General features: G+C 39.0%; 1 protein-coding gene across 1 annotated transcript in view; it reads left to right on the forward strand.

Annotated features, from left to right (window-relative positions):
• The window catches only part of LOC102086551 (uncharacterized), a 39,262-nt gene that overhangs the window by 447 nt on the left and 16,065 nt on the right, over window positions 1-22,750 (forward strand). Inside the window, exons 2-5 of the mRNA XM_065052434.1 lie at window positions 1,949-2,188; window positions 15,017-15,280; window positions 16,621-16,759; window positions 21,072-21,233. Coding sequence (XP_064908506.1) covers window positions 1,949-2,188; window positions 15,017-15,280; window positions 16,621-16,759; window positions 21,072-21,233 — 805 coding nt within the window. The remainder of the gene's footprint in view (window positions 1-1,948; window positions 2,189-15,016; window positions 15,281-16,620; window positions 16,760-21,071; window positions 21,234-22,750) is intronic.

Consider the following 22,750-nt stretch of genomic DNA (forward strand, 5'->3'; position numbering starts at 1 on the left):
CATTTGGGCATGGCAAGAGTTCTTCAAAACAGTTTGTCAGCGCTGGCCAAGCAAAGTCTTTCAGCAGGAGATGAGACAGCTATGCCACCATGCAAATGAGACAGGCTTGAAATATGATGAATCTTCTATCTCCTTTTCCTACTCGACTGACACTCGCTTTGAGGGAGGTTGTAAATGCAAGAGAGATTGTGGTATAATTCCTCAGACTGGCGTTTCTGCCCCCCAGTCACTATTCGATTATCTTCCAAATTGCTGTGTTTCAGAGAGATAAAGATTTTTTTATGGCTTGCTGACTTGAAACAACCAGAAGAGCCAGAAAAGAGATGGCTAACCGGCCATGCATAGTAATTCCATTGGTAAATGACAAAATCTTTGTTTGTATGACATTTCCAAAATTACTACAGAAGATGAATCTAAAATACAAAATGTCACATTTGGCATGCAAAACTATCACAATATATTTCAGTATAAAATTCATAGAGGCGTTTAATTTAGAATGTGTTTAATAACGAAGTCTGCCTGCATCAGTAATCCTGCCTTGAGGTTTAAAAAGATTGTCTTATTTATTCACATAATGTTAATTTTTATATATATGATTCAGAAACCAAAAATATTAAGGTTAAATCTTCATTGTTAATTAAAATTTTCTAATTACGCTGAAAATAATTGTCATTCAGATTAGCTGTTAAGTATGGTTTGTGTCGAGAAACAAAAGAAGTTTAACAAATTCAACTGTTTATTTAACTGCTTAATTTAATTCTGGAAGCTTTCTATCTATATGGAAATATGCTATCTCTTCCAAAATAAATCCAAGACAGGATTAAAGAAGAGATTATTAGCTACTGTAGGCTTAAACTGTGAGACTACTAAACCTAGTAGTCAAGGTAGCCATTTGATTCTGAAGTGTGGCATGTGTTCTTATATCCCATTGCATTAAAAGAAGATGACCTACCACTAGTCTTTTCTCAAAATAATGGAAAAAATTGATTCCTTGGGTAAAAAAAAAAATAAAAAAAATAAAAAATTGCTGATTCGAAGCACTAAATAATGAGTTATTGCAGAAGAAGTTTTATCCATTGAAGTCAACACTGGAGTCAAATTGAGACTCCCTGTGATGTGCCTGACCCTGCAGATTGCATTTGGGCAGCACTAAAGTATCCGCTGGTGTAGTGAGACAGACCTAACGCCTTTACTCAGGCAAGACTTATAAGGATTGTACCCTTGTGTCTGTTCCTCTCTGTCAGCCTCTGTGATATAAGCTGAACATACAAGGAAATCACCAGAAAGGCATTTCCGATACACCCGCACAGCATTTATTCCATACTAAACGTTCTGTAACTCAGACAACATCTTGTCAACAGCAAGCAGCAGATGTTTCCTTTTGTCTGGACTTGGAATAAAGGTGCCCGTAGGGAGTTGTTATTAAACTCTGCACGTGTTGCACTTTGATTACTATTTTTAAGAGAATCTGATTATATGAAGGTGATAGGATAGTCTGCATATTACATAGCACTAATAGCTTTGGCAAGGCTAATAACTAGTATAAAACAGCGGCCTGCCCGATCTCTGTGCCTACAGCCTGCTCATCACATCACGAATTGTACCTGTCTTTCAAAGCATGCTATACTTGTGAAGGTGTTGTTTTCCAGTTAATTCTGCCTTATTACAGCAGACTAGTGTCTTCTGGTGTCATATTTCAACAGCTTCACCTTCCCCCAAAGGATGCCATACATTTTATAGTACTATTTGTATAATTTTTTATCTGTCATCTCTTTGACTTTTGACCTCCCTAATTGCAGATCCTTGGTTAGCAGTAGGTAATTGCAGGTTGAGCAAGAAGTGTGTTGCCTGCTTTTTGGTAGTTATTTTCTTGAAGAAATTTGTTCTTGCTAATTGTATGGTTAAAGTCAGCTCGACCCAGGTCAGTAACTCAGAACCTTCTCCCTAGGCTGACTGCTCCAAGACGCCACAGCTGATAGAAATACATGTCAGATGCCTGAGGGGAGTCAAAGATAAGGTCCCTAAAGGCCACTATACCCTCAAAGTTTCTGTTCTCAGCCGCTTAGGTGGTGGCTCACTGGAGTGGCCCAAGCTGAAGGAGCAGCCTCAGGCCAGGACAACACTGCCTGTTAGTCACGATGGAAACTTCTATGACACTGAGATCTACTTCGGACAAAGTATCCAGACAGTAAGCAACACTTCTTAAATATGCTGTCTTTGCTTTGAAAGTTAAAACACATCCGCTCTTTCTCCTTCAGGCTTATATATTTAATGCATTCCATCATGTTCATAATTTATTTAATAATTTAAGGTGCAATTTAGGAAGGTGCAATTTTTTTCCCCTAGGTTAACCCTCATCACTCACTCTAAAAGTGCCAAATATACACTACATCATATAGTGTTGTCAGCTAATTTTAAATTTTACTTTTATTCTCTCTTATCTATGCAGCTTGTCAGCTATGTAATTTGATTTCTGTAAAGTAGCTTTAGAATAATAAATGAACGTGTGGGTGTATATAAACACATGAATGCCCAAATCCTTCTGTGAGTTTTTAGCTCTATTGACCCCCATTTGCCAAAAAAGCAGCATTTGGATTATTTTGGAAGGCACCCAAACACTTGAGGCTCTATTCTGTCTTTTGCTACTGAGGCACACATATTTTCCTGCCTAAGCATGCTGTGCATGGCAGGATTGTTGTGTGTCAGTTGCTCACTGTTGTAGCTAATGCCTAGTGCTGGTTGAAACATTGGTCTCAGATAAACTCTCTGGCGCATGAAAGCTTCTTTATGGTTTGAAAAACAACCCCCACCTCTCTCAGTGTGTTTTTGTGTGCTTGTGTGTGTGTGTTATGAGACATTGGTAGAATGAGGAGAGCCTTTTATGTTTTCTGTCATTTATTTTGCAGTGTGACCTGAACAGTAGATTTTCTCTCCTACCCCTTCTATAGATGCAGAACAGACAGTTCCTATCCCAAAGAGCTTTTAGATAAAGCAACTTTTATGTATGGCTCTGATGCTTTCAGTCATTAGCAGATAGGTCATTTCAGCTATTGGGTCCTGCTAAGTCACGTGTTCTGCTTTTTCATTGTTCATCATCTCTAATGCATAATGAACAATGTCTGTAAATACAGCTGTTGGTATGGAAAGAATCATGTATGTAGAGAGGGAAATAGTGAATGTGACTGACACATGATGTTAAAAAAAATACACATATCTGTCAGAAATCACTGAGCCGGGATTCATCCCTAGGCAGGACTCATGTATCCTGCTTACTGCCTCGAAGACAAAGCACTGTCTTCTCAGGCTTCATTGAAAGGAGAAGACAACAGGCAGTATGACTGAATAACTCTGGCATGCCCTGCTTCTTGCTTTCAGCATCCTGTTTCTCCTGGGTCTTGCCTGCTCCTTTTGCTCCTGCCCGAGGAATGTCTTCCATTCAAAACTGCATGTCTCTGTTATCACTACTAAGCAAGAGCTGGTTCAGAGTGACCTGTCTTTTGTTCAGCTGCTCCTCAGTGCAAAATAACTCCTGACTTGTGTTTGCGAGGAATACATGCAAAGTCCATATACTTGTATTTCTGTTAGTCTCTACTGACTTGTGTGGAATACTCAGTAATTGCTTAGAGGTGACTATTATGCTTCATCCAAAGGTCTGAAAGAAATGCTTGGTAGTTTTACCATTTTTCCAGACTTTGCTTTAAAATCCTCTGTGAGTCTCATAGAGGATATTTAATAAGCATCTTCACCAAACTCCATTTTTTGGTTTACTGAACCAGGGTGCAAGACTTGGACAAGTCAACTTAGAATGCAGGACCAGGAGAAGTTGGATTAAATGTCCTTCTGATGATTCCCTGTTTACATTTCTGTATAACTGACACTTAAATCTTAATGGTGTAGTTTTAGAGAACCTCCTCCACCAGTTCATTTTGAAGATGTAATTGTTGTACCGTCCGTGATTCTATCTTTCTGTTCTTCCACCTTGGTATTGGCCATAGCCTTCAGGTATGTTTCAAAAGAAACCCTTAGGATCTGTGCTGAGATGGGGCAGATTTTAGGCTTCAGACTGTTAGCATCTACCACAAAACTTAGTGTCAGAAGTGATTTCTTAGTGGTGAGCTCCAGATGAACATCTGAATACAATCTCATAAACAGCACTGCTGCTCTTGGATATAATACGGGGGGGAAATACAAGTGCTCACACATGAAGAATAGGCTTTTGTTTTCATTGGCTAGAATAATGATAGGAGTTCAGTGTAAACATGGTGAAAATGAACACATGCATGCTTGATATTGAAGGGAAGATTAGTTTTAACTAATATATTAGAGAAATTGTTCCAGAACACTACATCCTTCCAAAAATAATAACCCTGTCATGTCGGCAAAGTTGGTGTCAGCATGGGTTACCTGCTGCGTACAGAAAGTGCTGGTCATGTAAGTAAGAACTGCCTCAGGGCTAGTCTGACTTGCGCACATGACCTTTCAAAAATGTTTTTTGTTCATTAATCAATGTTCTTTACCCCAGCTTGCCAGCTTCCCTTCTTTCCCCTCCTTCACTGTCCTCCTTTTTAGTTTGTCAACTTACCTTCCTCAGTAACCTCTGATTGCATATTAGACCATGGCTCCTAATTCTTCCAGTTGAAGTTTATTTGTTTTTCAGTAAGGCCAGACAGTCACACGAGTAATTTTTTTTTCCTTATATTATGCTATACAAAATATGTATGAATGCTTTGGATTGGGATAAAATGCAATTGATGTTTCAAATTACTCTTTACAATTTTAGGAATAGCAACTAAACAGCATGGTCTAAAGGGAACATTTCAAGGATGTTTCCATATCTTTATACAAAGGAATTTTAGACTTAGATGGGTTAATGCTGTCTGGTTTAGGTGAAGCAAGAGCTATTTTGAAGCTTCACCTACATTATAACATGAACTGAAGGTGAACTCAAGCTGAGATTCAAAAAATGCAGTAGGTTAACTCTGGCAGTAAAGAAGCTTTGTTCTTAAACTTTCGGTATACTCCTGCACTGCCTGGTTTTTCTCAGATGTGGAGTGAAAGTTGAGTAAGGAGAGAATAGGAAAGGAGATGAAATGTTTACTGTTCACATTGTAAGGCAGTTACTGCAATTAGATTATCTTTGGCAGTGCTGGCACAGATCTGACTGCATCATCTTTACACTAGACCAAGGATTTTACTAGTATGATTTCCTTATTGCTGTCTCATGGTGGCTAAGATTCTACTTCTGCTATAGATAAGACCTAAGTAGCCAGTAAACATTTTTCATTCACGGTGTATTTAAGGTAGTACCTTATTACTCCATAGTGCCCATGAGCCAATGTTAATAAGTCCAGATTACATTTTTCAGCTTAATGATGACTTGAAGAATACAAATCAGTTGCAGTGTGTGAAAGTTCAGTTTTGCTCAGAAGAAGTGTGTGGGGTTTTTTTTAGTCCGCTTTTCTTAAGTTAGTTCAGTAAACATTAAAACAGTTGTATGAAACAATTAATAAAACAAATCCTCACTTTTCAGAGTCAAAATATTCATTGGCTCCAATGGAATAAGAATTGAAGAGTGGTTAAAATGTTTCTCTTTTTAAAAAAATGTTTTCAGCCATGAGTTCAATTTATTGTATATTGCAAGTTTCACCTACTAAGCAAAAGGACCTTTAAGGAAGATGTTCCTATTTCATGTATTTGTAACACATTTTAAACATTTCTGGAATGCTTTTCCAGAGAAAATAGTGCCTGCTAGGAAGCAAATTTTGTTCAGAAGGGTAGGTTCAGATGGGAAATTTTCAGCTATTTGAAGACGCTGTAAGCCAATGAGACTGCCTGCAATTGACATTTAAAATAACATTCAATAAGCCATGCAGTCACCTGGGATGTCAGTCCAGCACTGTGGTGGAAAGGTATGGACAACTGAGTCAGTGTCGGGCTCCTCAAGCTGCTTTCTAACCCCTGTCCGGCTGCACCCATTCTACATCTGTCCTTATTCTGCACCAGCCTTCCAAGATCAGCACTTCAGCAAAAAAAGTATGAGCTCCAGAAATATATGAGCGTTGGCATTATGCATTTTCCCCAACATACCTGGAACTTGGGATAGTACTAAATCAGTTCATATGCATATAAAACCCCAGTTGCTGACAGAACAGTTCTCAAATTTGTAGATTTTTAAAGAGTATATCAACCAGTTAATATTTATGTATCAATGTGGCAAGGTACTAGCAATATTATAACAGTAGCTGGGTACCATTTTGTTTTACTTGAGGGAAATTCAATATGAATAAAACAGCAACTTTTCAAACATGACATTTAATCCACGCATGTAAATCATACCAGGAGATCTATTATTCATTATTAAAAGGGCACCATATTTTTATTACAATGAAAATGAAACACAAATGCTGTGAAAAATTTAGTGCCTTTTCCTGAAGTTTCAAGACACTTATCATGCAGTCATCTAGTAGGGGCTGGCACTCATTTTAAAATATAGCTACAAAATTAATAAATTTGAACTCTTTTGCTTGGAAAAAGATGACATTCTATTTCACTGAATGAGGTGGATTTATTTTTTATTTAAGGTTTCCTAAATACTTAAGATGGCAAAGTACTTTGGTAATGTTCACATTTGGAATTAGATGTATAATAAATACAGTTCATATCTTTGTTGTTATTAGTCATTGCTAGCATTTTCTCCCCTGAAGTGCATTTGAAAACTACATATATCAGAAACTGATTAACATGACCTAAGGTATTAATTCTTAAAATATGATGAAACAAACAGTTTCAAGGACCTTATTTTCTGTATGTCAGCAGCTAAGGACTGCCATGCTTTTAGTAATTTTGCAAAACAAGGTATCATTAGGAAAAGTAGAGCACAAACTTCCCCCCACCTTATTTTATTTTTGAGTGAAATGCTGGCATAGAAGAAGAACATTTAGCTCTAGGACACTTTATAGGACATAACATAAGAGTTTGATACACTATAAAAAAAGATAGGAAGTAATAATGCCTGGTAGTGCCAGAGGACTTTCAAAATGAGAGCCACTTAAATTTTCCCTGGATGCAATTATTTGTAGTTGGGAAGATAAGGTGTTATGTGAACCTTTTGGTAAATGCAAGAACTAAGCTCAGAGAGATGCCTGCATTTATTCAAAGACTGCAGATTTGACTCTTTTCCTCTTCCTCTTTTTTTTTTTTTAAAAAAAAAACAACCACACAACAGGAACACATAGTTATTGTTGCTTGTATTTTGTTTATTTGAATTTGTTTGGGGTTTTGGTCTTCAATTGCTATTCGCTACATGTCTTTTTGCAACAGCTCTTTGAAATGTGTGTTTTCAGAGCCAGTCTGTTCTGGTGGTGTCACACCCCCGGGGACAGACAGACAGTCCTCTGCAACCTGCTGCCAGCAGCCCTGGGACTGGGTGCTGCTTACACCATGGGCCCAAGGTCCCCAGGCTGCTCAGGGTGACTACTAGCCCTTCCATAGTGTTCTTGTCCCCAGACAGCTGTGAGTCTTCCTTCTTGCTGTGGGCCCAGCAGCAAGTGTCATGTGGAACCATCCTTGCCCCAGTGCTCTGCAGCGCATGAATCCTGTTCCATCCATGAGCTACAGCCAGGTGGTTTCTACGGAGACCTGTGCTGCCCATATGCTTTGCTTTCCCAATGCAGAAAGCTCCTTTTTCAGCCCTGTCTGAAGACTTAAAGGAATTAATTAAGCCGGGTATGCTGACATTACAAAGCTTTTGCATATTAGAATCTGTTACGCCTACTGTATTTAGCATTATGCAATTGATTTACATGTGCAAAAGGCCACTACTTATCCCAGGTTTTGTTTTTGATGGTGGAAGAGTTGTTGGAAACACCTATTAGGCTGTACCACACGTGACCTTTCATCTTAGACCAAAACATACTGCCCCAAGACCTCAGATATGTGACCTACATTGTAATGCATCATATCTAACTATTGTAAGGTATGCAGTCTGTGTTGGAAAATCTAGCAGACATATGTTAAAAATCAGGAGTGTTTAGGGACAGACTTTTATCTGGATGCCTCCACAGCCTATTCCCTACCTAATGGGAAATTATATCTTTAAGACAGATTGACATGAGCCATTGTATACAAAAGTTGTTCAAAAGTCATATATTATCTGGGATAGATCAGCAGGAAAGTAGAATGCAGCAGCTTCTGCCTGTATCCTTAGCTTCAAGTAAACTCCAGACAACAGAAGATATCAAGAGCAAAGTAAATGCCTGCCCCAACAAAAAATGCTGTAAATGGAAAAATTGAGTAATTCCGTGACTCACCAGGGCTGAAAGCCTGGAAGTGTGAGAGGGGGCTTAACCCGTGTTTTGGTCCACACCTACAAGTTGTGGGAGGCAGTGAAACACTCTCAGAAGAAACCTTTTTTTTTTTTTTTTTCCCCTTAAAATATTTGGTTTTGAAGCATTTTGTGTTTTGAGTAGTTGGCTGTGAACTCAGGATGAGCAGGTTAGTTGCAAAGCTGTACTACAGAAATGGGAAGAGTATGCCGCAAAAGAAAAAAAAATAAAAAAAAAAAAAGAAGAAAAGTGATCCTGTTTAAACCTGCAATTTTTAAGCAGAGCACACAAGGAAAAGGTGGTTTGCTATCAGGAATCAGCCTTCCTGTTTCTTTGCTGATGTTAGCTGAGACCCTGGAAAGAGAGCAAAGCTTGACCAGATCTGGACCATCCAGGAAAAGCTGCAGGAGTGTGAACTCTGCATTGGCACAGCTTCCCTCATGAAGAGAATGTTGTTGCATCTCCAGATGGACCAACACTTGAAGAGGAAGGGGATGCTGTTCTGTGTGAAATGTGATGAGGAATTCAGAAGAGCATCAGGAGAGAGAGCTGAGATGGAGCAGCTGGTGTAGCAAAAAGAAGAAGAAAGCTGCCTATTCCTGCATGGGAGCCGTAGGCAGGCAGAGCGGCACTGCTGTGTGACTCAGCCCTGTGTGCTGAACAAGCCACGTCTTCATGAGACTCCTTGGCTCCAAGTGGTTTCTGAGCAAAAGAACGTGTCCTCTTGACACAAAAGAAATAAACTCTGCTGTTTCATGTCGGTGGCCTACATTATCCCAGGAAAGTCATGCTCTGACTCTGCTGGAATCAATCTCAGGAATAAATGAGACAGGAGTGGCAGGAGAAGGAACCAGGGTTCCTGCCTTCCTTTTGCAAAGACAATTTATTCCCTCACAAGATGAGGTCAGAATCTGCCCAGGCCAGCGGTATATCACCAGAAAAGCTCAGGGAGGCTAGTACTGGCTGTACCATACATTACTACTCCCTGCTGGTCAAAGAACAGAAAAGAATTAGCAGCAGATGTGCCAGGACGATTAGCAACAGATGCAGAGGCTAAAGCTCACAGAATACAAACATTATTCCCCTGTATATGTGAAGATAAAAGGCCAGATTCTGGTCCTCTGGTGTAAGGTAGTCAAGCTGCATATGATGCTGCTGGAGTTAACTATGCACTGAGTTATCTCTCCTAGAGGAAAGGGAGGTGGTGGGGAATCAGTGCTGCCCTGCTGGCATGAGAGAGGGCAGGAAGTGCTTCCATTGGAGTGTTCGGTGTGGTGCTGCGAAGATGCTGGGTTGCTTTGGTGCAATGACACATGAAAAATCCTGTTCCCTGCCTCCCCTATAGGACTGAGAGAGGTGAATAAATTGCTTACTTGTAGACATTGTTGTTCTGGGCTCTGTGCATCTCATCCACAATCCCGAGCTCTCACACTGTGCCACACCATGACCAATTCTCATCTGTACTGCCCCACAATCAGAGAAGTTGGGATACTGGGTCACAGGAAAGATGGTGGTACTGCATAAAGGCTGAAGAATATCTGCAAGCTGCAGGGAGAGGAGTCAGGAAGTTGTTTGACCCTATGTCAGGCTTGAAAGGTCTGTTCCTTTTTTTAAAAAATAGAAAAAATACTATATATATATGGGGAAATGAATGATAGCACACTTCAGAGTCCTCCTTGGATTCATGTGTTATTTTGTATTCAGATACCTGTTCACAGAAAGGTAGCAATGGAAAGCAGGGAAGTTTCTAGCTACTCCAGGACATTCTGATGATGGATAGGACTTTTGGAAAAACCTAATAACATGATATTTTATTTTTATCTCAGTCCATGTTTCTATTCCCTCCCCTCTGGCCCTTTATAAATTTCAAAGTTACATAAACACTTCCCAAGAATGCCCTTCCTTCTGCCTCTCTGCTGGTCTTGTACATAACCAGGGAGGGCTTGAAATCTAGTTGTGAAAGCTCCATCTTATTTTGGAAATCACAGCCTCATCTCCAGCACTATTCATTTGACATAGTGAAGTATTTTTTTATGTGTTAATGAAATAGTTTGACGGGAACAGCTTCCTATTTTAAAGGTTTTCTACATGTTTTATACCAGTGAGGTTCATTTGCCATAATATTTGTGATCAGAAATGATGAGCTATCAATTTATATGGTGTTTTGCAAAATTCTTCTATACAATAAGTAAACACTGATTTGCCTTTACGTGTTCTGATTCACTTTAATTCGAGTTGTACCTGTTTAGTGGTCAAATGTTTGTGTTGTATGAACTAAGTAACGTAATTTTTGTCCTTTTAATTCTAATTTCAAGGCATTTGAAGGTGCAAAAGAAAGAAGCAAAGGTGTATTTCTCTCTGACAATGTTAAAGCCCAAAAGTAATTCAGACAAAAAAACCCCAAATCTGCATACTGGATATGTTTATTGAAATATTCAAATAGAATTCATTGTCTCTCTAGAGTAAATGATTTCTTTGCTGAAATTATGCTGGCATATGGGGAAGTAAGATATATTACAATAAAACTGATATAAAACAGTTGAATTTGGAAATAGTGACAAGAGATAATTTTAGTTCACTATGATTTAATTCAATTAAATGCAATACTGTTAACTGCAGACTAAGAAGAATTACTTGTGCCTGTGCAGGCACACAATAGTATTATTTATTCTCTGCAGCATCTCTCTTCGCAGTAGAAATTACACTAGGAAAATGGGGGCACTGGATGCTGTCATTGCACTGTAAAAGGCCTTATACCTCACAGACCTCAATGAAGATTTTAGCCAAGCAAGGAGAAACATTGATCTAAGATGTTAGAGAGCAGACCCATTAGAACTCAGAAAACTGTATTTATGTAGTATTCTCTCTTTGAGCATCAACAGTGTTGATACAAGCTTCTGGACTAAATTATTAAATGATGCCTCAAAAGAGGTTTCCACCAGCAGTGAAAATATAGCTGTTTATTTTTTCTTCAGAAACAAAGCAGTCCATCAAAACAGACTGGTCAGTTCGAGCTGGCTGTTCCTTTCCCATCCCAGGCAATGCCCTGAGCCAGGCAGCAGTTTCTGCAGATGTATCTTCTCCCACAGCTCCAGGAATCACCGCTTCCCATTTCCTCGCAGGGCCCTGGGTCTCTGATGAGTGAGCAGTTGCTTATTCTCCTCCTTCTGTAACTACCTGAGCTGTTCCCTGCCCTGTACCTGAGCATGACAGCCTAAGCCCACAGAGGTATTGCAGACACTTGAGGACTGTGGATTTCAGTTCGAGCTACGTGCCTAAATAAATGCTTCTGTGCATCTCTGCCTACAGGTTGTGCTGGCCATGTCCCAAATCCCTGCTCTCAGGCTGGCTGCCTAGGCTAATGAAGGGCAGGTGGCAGAGCACTGAGCTCCCTCTCAGGGCTGTTTGACCCTGCGGCTGTGGGGCAGTGGGCTGTGATGGGGATCTGCATTCAATGTGAATGGTGGGAAGAGGTTTAGCATGGGCTGTCGAGGGGACCTGCCTCCTTTTTGAAACTCTTCTGCTTCAGCTTGGCTGTCCCTTCCTAAACAGCAGTTCCTCTGTATAAATCATGCTCCTGGCAGCCATCAGGATGGAAACAAAAGTCCACAGGTGCTTGTGTGAATGCTTGGCATGCTGGCATAGAGTAACAGGCAGACACGTGGCCAGAGTTTTTGTATGGATTCAGTAGAAACAGATTTTTTTATTGGTAAGTATCTTTTATTTGACTTTGTATGTGAGACATGTGACACTGCCCTACCTGGCTCAGACACGTGATGTTCATGTGTGAGGGCTCCCAGAATGAATCTTACAGTCTCAGGCCTTGTAGGACACAGATGTGAGACAAAATTCTTATTTTTCTTCTTGTGTGTTTTGTCATTTCATGGCACGGCTGAAACATGCAGGTCCTGTAACACTAAGCAAAAAGGGATGCTTCTAGCCCCAAGAGTGATTTTGCAGTCTAGGTCCAGAATGGGAGCTTGTAACAAATGAAGAATAACTGTAAGCAGGAAACAAAGAAATGAATTTTTAATACAATTACACTTACACCAATTGATTGACCGCTGCCTGTTTGTAGGCAGGCTGGCAGAATAGAGTGTATTGCAAAGTTATTCTAAAGAAAAGAGTAAATCTGGGAAACAAGGGAGAAACTGAAAGGGATGTTGTAATACGGCAGTGATTTCAGCTGCTTGTGCTTTGGGATTGTTCAATAATGCAGACAATTGTCTTTGATCATAGTCTTGTAACCACCACCTTTAATTTGTAGCGTAGAGGTTGCTATCTAGCACCCAGCTAGCCAAATGAAATGTATGGCTTGATTAAGGATCTCTTTTGTCTGTAATTTGTGCCTAATGTTTTTAGCTTTCCCACGGGCTGTTATAGAAAATGGTAAATCTGGTTTAAATGAAACCTGATACTGTTAATGGTTTAATAGCAGCTGCCACAGGGTTATGGCATTTTTCAACAGATGCTTCTGTTTCATTTTAAGCCTACACTAAGTCTTAGAATATATTTACATGATTAATATAAAGTACACCTACATAATAATGACAATATTTATAGTTTTAAAATATTTCCTTAAATTTCGTCCTCTCTCTTGCCATTATCTAATAATAATATATCATTTGAAACAGGAAATCATATTATTAAAATAAGAATTTATATTCACCTCTTCAAAAAATTATAGAATGCAGCACAACTATGAACATGTATTGGTGTGAATAATCCCTTGGCTGCGTCAGAAAAGAGAGAGAAAAAACTTGGCTATACTTGAGTTGTACTTATTATCTTGCCAACTCTTCAACCAGGAGTATAAAAAAGTAGTGCTTGCATTTAAGAATATCAGTCAAGAAAGAGCTTCATTGAGGTGTGTACTTATGTGCAGAAATATTTGAAGCAGTAAAGATTTGTGGCTGGTTGTCAGCTCCAGAATGTTGTCTGATTGAGGAAATCCCCACTAATTTGGCATTTCAGGCTTTTAATAGTGGGTGACCAATTTGTATGGGAGTATTCTATTTGGAAGTCTTATTCTGAGTTTCAGAAAATACTTAAATATGAGAAGAAACTTCTTCACAGTGAGGGTGACAGGGCACTGGAATAGGCTGCCCAAGGAGGTTGTGGAGTCTCCTTCTCTGGAGACGTTCAAAACCCGCCTGGACGCCTTCCTGTATAACCTCATCTAGGTGTTCCTGCTCTGGCAGGGGGATTGGGCTAGATGATCTTTCGAGGTCCCTTCCAATCCCTCATATTCTGTGATTCTGTAAGTACTGACAGTATATCCTACAGGACATTCTGAGTTGGAGGATACACTTGAATATTGTGGCCTTCTACAATTGTGGCCAGTTCACAGGGAAGAGAGAAGGAGAAAAGGCTCCTCTTTCTCTACTTTGGCTGAAAGGTAAGGTAAGGCTGAGCAGAGTCTCAGCAAAGAAAATACACCTAACAGCATTTGCTGCTATGAACTTTGAGGACTGAAGTGGTAACAATATAAAGTGGAAAACATAGAGCAATATCTTTATTAGAGAAGCATCCAAGGTAGTTTATTTAAGAGATTAGGCAGTTGCAGTTCTCTATAATCCAGGATAATGTGTAGGAGCAGTGGTGAAACAGATGTTTTGTTGTGTGGGAGGTGTAGCTGATGTATTTGTTCCCCTTGTCCCCAGGTGACTTTCCTTCAGAGCTGTTAGCCCGGGTATGATTGTAGTAAGCTTTCATGTTCTAGCTTTTGTTTGAGTTTTGTTTTGTTTGCCCTTTTGAACGCATTAGAGCTGTTTAACAGGACCCAGATCAACCCCCACGTTAATTAAAGAAAACAGTTAAAATTGTGGTGTAGGACTAGATTTCTTTGTGCCCTGCTTCCTTCTCTACCGTCTTCTTCATGACCTTGCATTGCTTCACACAGCAAACCTTACAGAGGGATTTACATAAATTCATTACTTCAGGGTGTTTTTTCACCCCCAATTTTCAAGTCTCTGCCGTGGGAACACAATTGCTACAGGGCCCTAAGGCATTGGTAACCCTCTTCCACAGCTCCAAGCTGCTCAGAATAGTATCTCTAGCTACCTTATTTAAAGTATAAACAGTATTTTCCAGTCTTTGGTATGCTGAGAGTTTACTACCTCAAAATCCTTTTTGACCCTGCCTGGAGGTTCACATACTTTGCAAGAAGGGTTTCCATGCTTTAATTTGAAGGAGGGAAGGCTATTTTATACTAATAAAATTGCCAGAACTGAATGGAGAAGAGTTGAGGAGAGTGAGGAACAAGCTTTCAAATGTTATCACTGGGTATTTGGATGAAATCTCCGAAGTTGCTGCAAGAAGAACCCAGTGGTGAATCTCAGTAAGCACTCACAGGAACACCTCAGATTCCCAAGATGGCTTGTAACTCTGTCTTAAAGTTTTATAGTGGCAATGATTTCCCACCACTGACAGATAAAGACAGAAAATGAAGTTTCAGAAAGCTAAGACAGAAAAAAATCATAAAATTAGCATAAAAAAACCACCCAGCATTTTCTGTCAGAGTGGAAAATTGTTCAAATACATGATTTGATGGAAAGAGAAGAGTTGTTAATTGTTTTAGCATGCAAAATTGGTTAAAAAGTATGAAGTTTGTAGACCTTTATGTGATAAAAGGCAATTGGCTTCCTTGTGATGTTTTTATAGCTAACACATCTCTCTTCCTCCTTTATTAGGTTCTACCACCTAGAAAAGCTGTGAAGCCAGGCATGGTCTTCCTCTTTGAGCTCTTCCTTCTTCGTGGGGCCTGTACATGGATTGATCGAGAAGTGGGATGGGGAGCTTTTCCCTTGTGTGACAACAATTTCAGTGCTTTGGAGGGAAAATTTAAATGTCCGTTCCTCAGAGGCCATTATGACTCCAAAATTGACCGATTCAAAAAAATTGAAAATTTTATTTCCCAAGATCTGGATAATTGGTTATGCAATCTCTACTTTCAGGTTTGTATTTTGAGAAATTAGACCTGTTGGTTTAGACATGTTCCTCAGAACAGATTCTACTTGTCTTCTGTCAGCCTTAAAATCAATACCATCTTTCCCAAAAGCAGTTTACCAGCCAACCCAGAAGGCATGAACAGGAAATGAAAATCATATGCACCTCCAACTTTTATGTGAAATTAGTATGGGTTTTTGCAGCCAAATTTTGGGATTATTTCAAACATCAAAATATTGTTTGGGTAAGTACTTAGATCAAAAAAATAGATCAAGAGTTGAAATTCTGAGTTTGAGCCTGCCACCAGCACATGCTAGTTTCCTCCACAGTTTTAGTGAATCTTAGAGGTGTTTTTGCATGTCTACAAAACAAAATAAAATTGTTTATGATATTGTTGTGTTTATACATCTGGGATCCTCAGCTAGAGAGCAAGGCTCTGTTGTGGTAGGAACCTTGCTTTTGGAGAGTTTTCAGACATAATTCAAATGTGACATTTTATTGTATGTCTTTGGTGAAAATGGCCCCTTCGATGGAAGCTTGGTTCTGGACTTGCAAATTCAATGTTTTGTTATAACTGAGATACATTCCCTCATTCAGAATCTTAACAAGACCTCAAACTTATACTTCTTTTATAGTCACGTCTGGCTCAGGAAAAAACACTTACAAAAAACATGAATTCTGAAAGCATCTTAATTCTAACATGTGAGTTTACTTAATAGAAAGGGTAGTTATTAATTTTATTTTAGTGATGAATTTCAGGCTTTTTTTTTTTTTTTTGGGGGGGGGGGTGCGCTAATGAAGAGTAAAAGAAAGTGAAAATAACTTCAGAATCATGTAGACATGTAAGAATTTATACCAAAATATACCTAAGATATGCTAGGAAAGAGAATGTCAGAAACAACATTAGTAGATCTATGGTAAAAAATCAAAACCAAAACCAAAACAAACCAAAACCAAAACAAAGCAGAAGAGTTAAAATTGGTTGAAATGGCGTGAGGGGAAGACCCCAAAGCTGCAAAAATTAATCTTTCAACTCAGTGTATGAGCTAGGATGATTTAATGATTCAGGGAATCTCTGTTTTCCCAGATGATTCTGAATTTTGATTGTGAGTCACCCCCATCTACTGAGATGTCTGCTTTACTCTGTAAGCATGGGGAAAAGATGTACATGAGAAAGTGATATGAGGGAAAATTATAGTAAATGGAGCACAGAGAAGCAAGAACTTCCTAAAATACTCATAGCAACATCTGGGACTTCTAAGGTTCACAGTGTATAAAAAAGTATGTCCTGGCTTTGTGGAATACTGAACTGTTTATGTTAATTATTTTTTTTTTTTTTTCTTAATAGATAACTAAACTACCACAGGGTTCAGATAAGCAAAATAAGTGTGATATGCACCTTCGTTTCCCACCCGAGCTTCTCACATATTCAAGCATTGCTGAAAATAATGGTGTCTCAAAGAAGGCTGAACAGTCTGGACCACAAGGTAATGAATTCAGACTTTCATGTTTGTATTCAGGCTTTCATTGGAGACATCTGCAGTTTCATTTCAGCGTTGGCTAGCCATTATTCTTCTTGTTAAGTTAGATTTTCCTCATTCAGATATTGGTCCAACATGTTTTATAGCTGGAATACTGTGATTGTTCTTATTAATGTTGCTCAACTTTGTTTTCAGTTGAGAGCAATTTAAACCAGCCTCATTGCTGAGGATGAAACTTTCCATGCTGGCCTCTGCTTGAAGCTGAATAATGCTTGGAAAGTTGCAGCAATAATAATTTGGCTGCTTATAACACCAGTCATACAGAAATAAATAAAAATGAAAAGGTACTTTTTTGTCTAATTATTTCTGGAAGAACTCTAGAACAGGCACTTCAGACTTGACAGGGAGATAGTTCTGGAATCAGAGGCATGCCTTATGCTACTCCCATGAAATTCCACTATTATTCAATCAAGTGGTAACCCATAGGAAAGACAAGGTATCATTTTCTTATGTGTAGCAGATCTCCCAAGAAGCTTTATTAAAAAATTGCTGGATGTTACTTTCAGACCGAGCATCCTCCCAGGCCTCTGTGAGTCTCCTGATGTACCTACATTGAAAACACAATTGACCATATTGCAATGGACTCAGAAATTGCTCCTCTTCTGTTAGAAATCCAGGAATGAGAAGAATGGCAAGACACTGCCATTGATTTTTCTTTTTTAGCATGTGGGATCTGTCATGGACAAAAAGAATTGGTATGCAGACATTCCTATATTCCCTCTTGTTTAATGAAATTAAGGAAATGAAGGATGCAGCCAACCCACAGATTGTAGTGTCTGTGTAATATTATGTGCAGACTCAAAAGGGAGATTAAGTTCTTCAGGGCAGAGGTTCCTTGGACATTTGAAAACGGCACAGTAGAAGACACTAGTAGAATAAGGAGGAGAAAGAGGAGGATATTGGATGGAAAGAAAGAGAGCAGATAATCAATCATCATTTAGCGTGTTGAATGTGCAGCTCAGTTTGGAAGTATAACATGAGAAGAGTTCAGTGGAAGTATTTTTTAGACAGTGAGTGATGGTTTAGGACACTTTTAGGCTAAGCAACAACTGCACTGTGATCAAAGGCTTCTATATAACCAACCTGATATCAGAAGCACAGACGTATAATAATACATTGTACTGAGCAGTAAGGTCCTTTTTGTTGGCGTGTATCTTCTCCATATCTGCTAAGATGCTTCTAGATGCAGCACAAAACCGTAAATAGCAGATCCAAAGGTGAAGTTGCAGCCAGTTTCTCTCAGCATTGAGGAGTTATGGACAAGCTCTTAATAAATCAAACTTATTCTCATAATTGTTTGGTCCTGTCTTCAATCTTCACATATAGACATAGAAGGTACAACTAAATGGGTCACACTTCTGGAAACACATGGAAAAACACGTGATACTCAGTTTGAGAAGTCCAGAAAGATACATTTATAAAACCTGAGAAAGAGCATTAACGTATGCCCTATTTTGCATGCAGACCTCTGAAATATACTGATAAACTGATCATGGAAGATCTGCAATTTCCATGCCAAACAGATTTGCACTAACAAAATTTCTAGGAGTAATTTTTGGTATTGTTTATATTTATTTATTTTTCTTGGAGCCTTCTTTAAAGATATTATTAGCTGCTAATATCCCCCATGGGTTTGTTTTTTAATGTATCTATGCAGTGCTACAGTATGCTGTTTCTGCTGGTGATATGTTGCTAAGAGATTTAATAATGAGTAAACAAACACAACATGTGGTAATCCATTTCAAATTAAAAGTTTATTAAACGCTAGCTTGATGACTTTCTGGCTATTTACAATTAAAGGAGCAAACCTTAGGGAACTGGAGATCACGTGGTGAAAATCACGACTTCAACATTTCCAACAGAAAAATGTGTTTATGATCTGTGGCAAGCTGTCGCACATTGATATGCTCTATAAATACTATATTATATCTGTTAAACTACCAAAAGCAGAGGGGGGAAGCTCTGTTAAAGTGACATTAAGGTTGAGACACAAACCAGAGAAAGCAAGAATAGTCTAAATGAAGACTGGTGCTCTGTAACTCACTCTGCTGCAGTAGTCTAAATAGTGAGTGATCTTGTGTATCAATACCATATGTGGTCCTGCAAGGTATAAGCTAAATAGAGCAGGTTAGGAGATGGTGTTTTAACCTTCACTTCAAATTTGTCTCGGTTTTAGAAGTTTAAGACAGAACCTTAATATTATTTCCATTAACTTCAGGCTACATTATTCTTTTAAGCCACAGCTCTGCCTTGGGCTAGGTATGACTCTTCCCTGTTGCACAAGATCTCTCTCTTTCAGAGTACAATGCAAAGAAATGCAACTTAATACCTCCCGTTCTACCTCCTTTGTAGGTCACAGATGCCCATTATCAGATCTAGCGTGTCTCTTAGTTCAAATCATATCTTCTCTTCATTCTTTTAGAGTGGAACAAGACAGTTTCCACATTCATAACCACCATCCTTTGCCCTTTTTTTAAAAAAAAGCCTCTCTTGTTGATCTGTTGCCCCATTAAGGGATCAACAGTACCTGTCAAGAAATAAATGACAATTTCTCTGTGGCATTTATTAGCCATTGTTGTGTAGAAGGTGGTCACAACTCTAATAGAAGTACCATAGGTAGGAAAATTTGATGCAGCTACCAGAAATGTTGCCTTCAAATGCATGAAAACTTCATAAATGTGAATCTCCAGTGTTTTAACACTAAATATGCAAATTCTTCTTCAATCCACAGGAAGAATCCCCTTTGACATTAGTGTCCATAAAAGAGGAGATTTACATCTACAAAATGTCAACGTAACTCAGTCTTTTGAAAGTGGCAGATCTTTCAGAAAAGTAGTTGGACAGCAGGCATATATTTTTTTCTCCAGGTCAAACTCTTTTAGGTCAGACTTAGGCTCACTTGGGAATTGTTACTCTGCACTTGTTGGGAACATTCTTCCATATGCTTGCTCTTCTGGCTGTGTTCTTCCTCTGACTTGGCATGCGAACACCTACCTGTGCCCATCAGAAATGGGATCAAAAAAACAGGCAAATAGAAAACCAAGGATGATTTTACTCTTGTAGTTTGTAGAACTGAAGCAAAAACTTTTTCATTCTAGTGACTTACTCACACCTCTGATATTAGCCACTTCGAAGGGAGAAGGTGGAAGAGTGGCTGAGGAGGATTAAAATACTGAAACAATTTCTTTTTAATGCCAAATTGTGTGTGGTTTTTGGTCAAATTACAGGAAAAATCACTACTTGTATCTAAATAGTCATGACCAATTGTACATCTTTTTAAGCAGAAGTTATCCCAAGCCCTACAGTGTGAAATCAAAATGGGAATTTTGCTTATCCTCAACTGTGTTGGAGGAGAGGTCTTATCAGCTAAGATTTTCAGGGAAAGTGTTCGAAGGTAACCAGGCTGGTTTGGTCCCAGGAGCAGGATGATCTGCCATCGTAAAGCTGTGACACAGGCTAATTAGCTTGGGTATGGTGTTCTGTTAGTGTGACTACACTGCTTCCAGTATCTGGGCTACCAGAGACATTTTGTTGCTACTGCTTTGTTGGGTAGATTTGTCACATAGAAAGACTCTCATTACATGAGCTGTCATTAGGACTAAACACCTATGTGCTGATTTTCAATGTGTCTGTAACATTTTCTTTCCAGAAAGTTGTTTGCTTGTTCCTCATTTCTCCCTGCTTTACTATACTGTGAGAATGTAAAGAAGAAAGCAACACAGCTGTTTGAGTATGGTTTTAATGACACTTATTTTCTTATGATAAGCAAATAGCTCATTTTTTTGCTAAACTTTATTTTTCCATTCCCCACAAAGTTTGCTGTAGAACAGCAGCACATGTGGCTCATGTGCCCCATGCACCTACCAGAAGAAAAGTTAGACCAGCTGAAATTTTTTTAGTTCCCAAACTGTGAACTTATAATTAAATATTATACTGAAGGATCACTTTCAGGTACATATTTTATCTGATTACTGTACAATTCAGAGCATTTTTTTTGTCTGTCTTCCTGCCTGGCCGTTAAAAATAAGGTTGGTTTGTACCACTTGTCTGTGGCAGTCCTTGAAACTTGCTGGAGTTGTAAAGCTTTAAACAGTTGCGCAAGTCTTTAATTGTAAATTAGTTTTGACAGGACTGCTAGGCAAAGGCCTGGCCCATCCCATGGTGATGCTAGCCGACAACCCCTTACTGCTCCTGGAGCAAGGAAACATGTGGAAGGAATTGTTCTTTTACATTTCACAGCTTGTCATTTCCTCTGCAGGGCAACCTCTGACCTCTCCAAAAGATCCTGACACCCATAAGGGAAGTATTCCCACTGTTGTAAAGGAAGTGGAAAAGCAGTTTAATGCTGCGAAAGGAGGAGAAGCGCGTGTGTCAGAAGAAGCTGGGAGGAAAAGAGAAGAGCTTAAAATGCTTCCAGCAGGTTAGGACTTTTATTGTGCTATTTAATTTACTGAAAGTTTGCAAATAGAGCTGCTTGGCATGTGTGTAAATACCGCCATCTCTCTTCTCCCTTGTTCTGTGATATCATCTCGTCATTATTTCACTAGGCAAAGGAAGCGGTGGAAGAGTTTAAATCAATTGTGAGGGATCAAAAGCAGCTTAGGCAAAAAAAAAGTGGTGGGCTCCTCTGTATAAAAAGTATTAGTAGGCCAAATGTGTTAGTAATTACAAGGTGTGTGTAGAGTGCACTGACAACATTAGATTATGGCTGGTGTTTCTGTGACATTTTTACATCCTTTCATTTTATTTGGTCATTTATATCCATGGATCGCAACATGTTGCTGTTAGGTGCTTGGGAAGTATTTTTTTCTTCCTGTAACATGTTAATAGCCATATGCTCTGTTAATTGTGTTGAGCTAAATTGCATAAGAGAGCCTCTCTGTATGAACATCAGGTAGCATTTACTTGCCTTGCAAGCTGCACCATTGCAGTGTAGGGTTTGTTTTTGGTTTCGTGTTTTGTTTGTTTGTTTGTTTGTTTTAATGCCAGGTAAAACATATGTGTCTGAGAATTGAGTAACAGAACCCTTATGTCCTGTCCTAAACTCAGATACCATCATGATAGCTAGAGGCAGATTTACCATGGGATGTGAAGATACCAGGGTTACAGACAGACACCTGCACTTAACCAGGGTAGTGAATTGTGTTCTCTGTCCCACAATAAGAAAATAGTTGTGCAGGCACAGAAATGGCTGCTGCCCGTGCTCGCAGCCGTTCACATTCCCCAGGTGCTAGCCAGCCCTCCTGGTCAAGGTACTGAGGTTTAGGATGAATAGGCAGACCTGAGATCTACAGTTGTACCCATTGCTCATGACTCTCCAAACCACCACAAACAAGACAAGGGTCAGCTTTCATTTTAAGGAAAGGGTGATTCACATGCCCTTGATGGGTGGTTAGAGAGAAACAATAGTTACGGAAGTGGCCTGATTTTGAAAGATACTGAATTACTACAACTTTTATCAAAGCAAGGTTAGATTCAAAAGACATTATTTTGCAGAATCAGAGGACCTGACTCAGTATACTCTACTGAGGATTTTAAACCAAATCTTGTGTAACAGGGAGTCTACCTCAACTACAAACAGATCTCCAAAAGCATTCATGGATTTGATTTAGGTGAAAAATCTTTTTGCTTATCTTTATTCACAAGACAACAGAAGTTTTTTTTTATGAGCTTTTGTACTTGTTAAACCTGTTTCATGTTAATTTTATGCAAAAGTTTGGTTTCAAAAGGCATGCCACTAGAGCATAGGTTTTTCTGTGATGTAACACTGTCAGTAATGTACCCACTAAACTCAATATCTGCGCTCAGAACAAGGGAGGGAAAAAAGCTTCATTTTGAAATCTCCCGATAATTTCTGCAGAACCATGTATAAACTAGGATTTTTACTGTAACTGATGTTTAATTTGGAGCTTCAACAGTGCCTGCATTTTCTTACCT

The sequence above is a fragment of the Columba livia genome, chromosome 2 (assembly GCF_036013475.1).
Source record: "Columba livia isolate bColLiv1 breed racing homer chromosome 2, bColLiv1.pat.W.v2, whole genome shotgun sequence".
NCBI lineage: Eukaryota > Metazoa > Chordata > Aves > Columbiformes > Columbidae > Columba > Columba livia.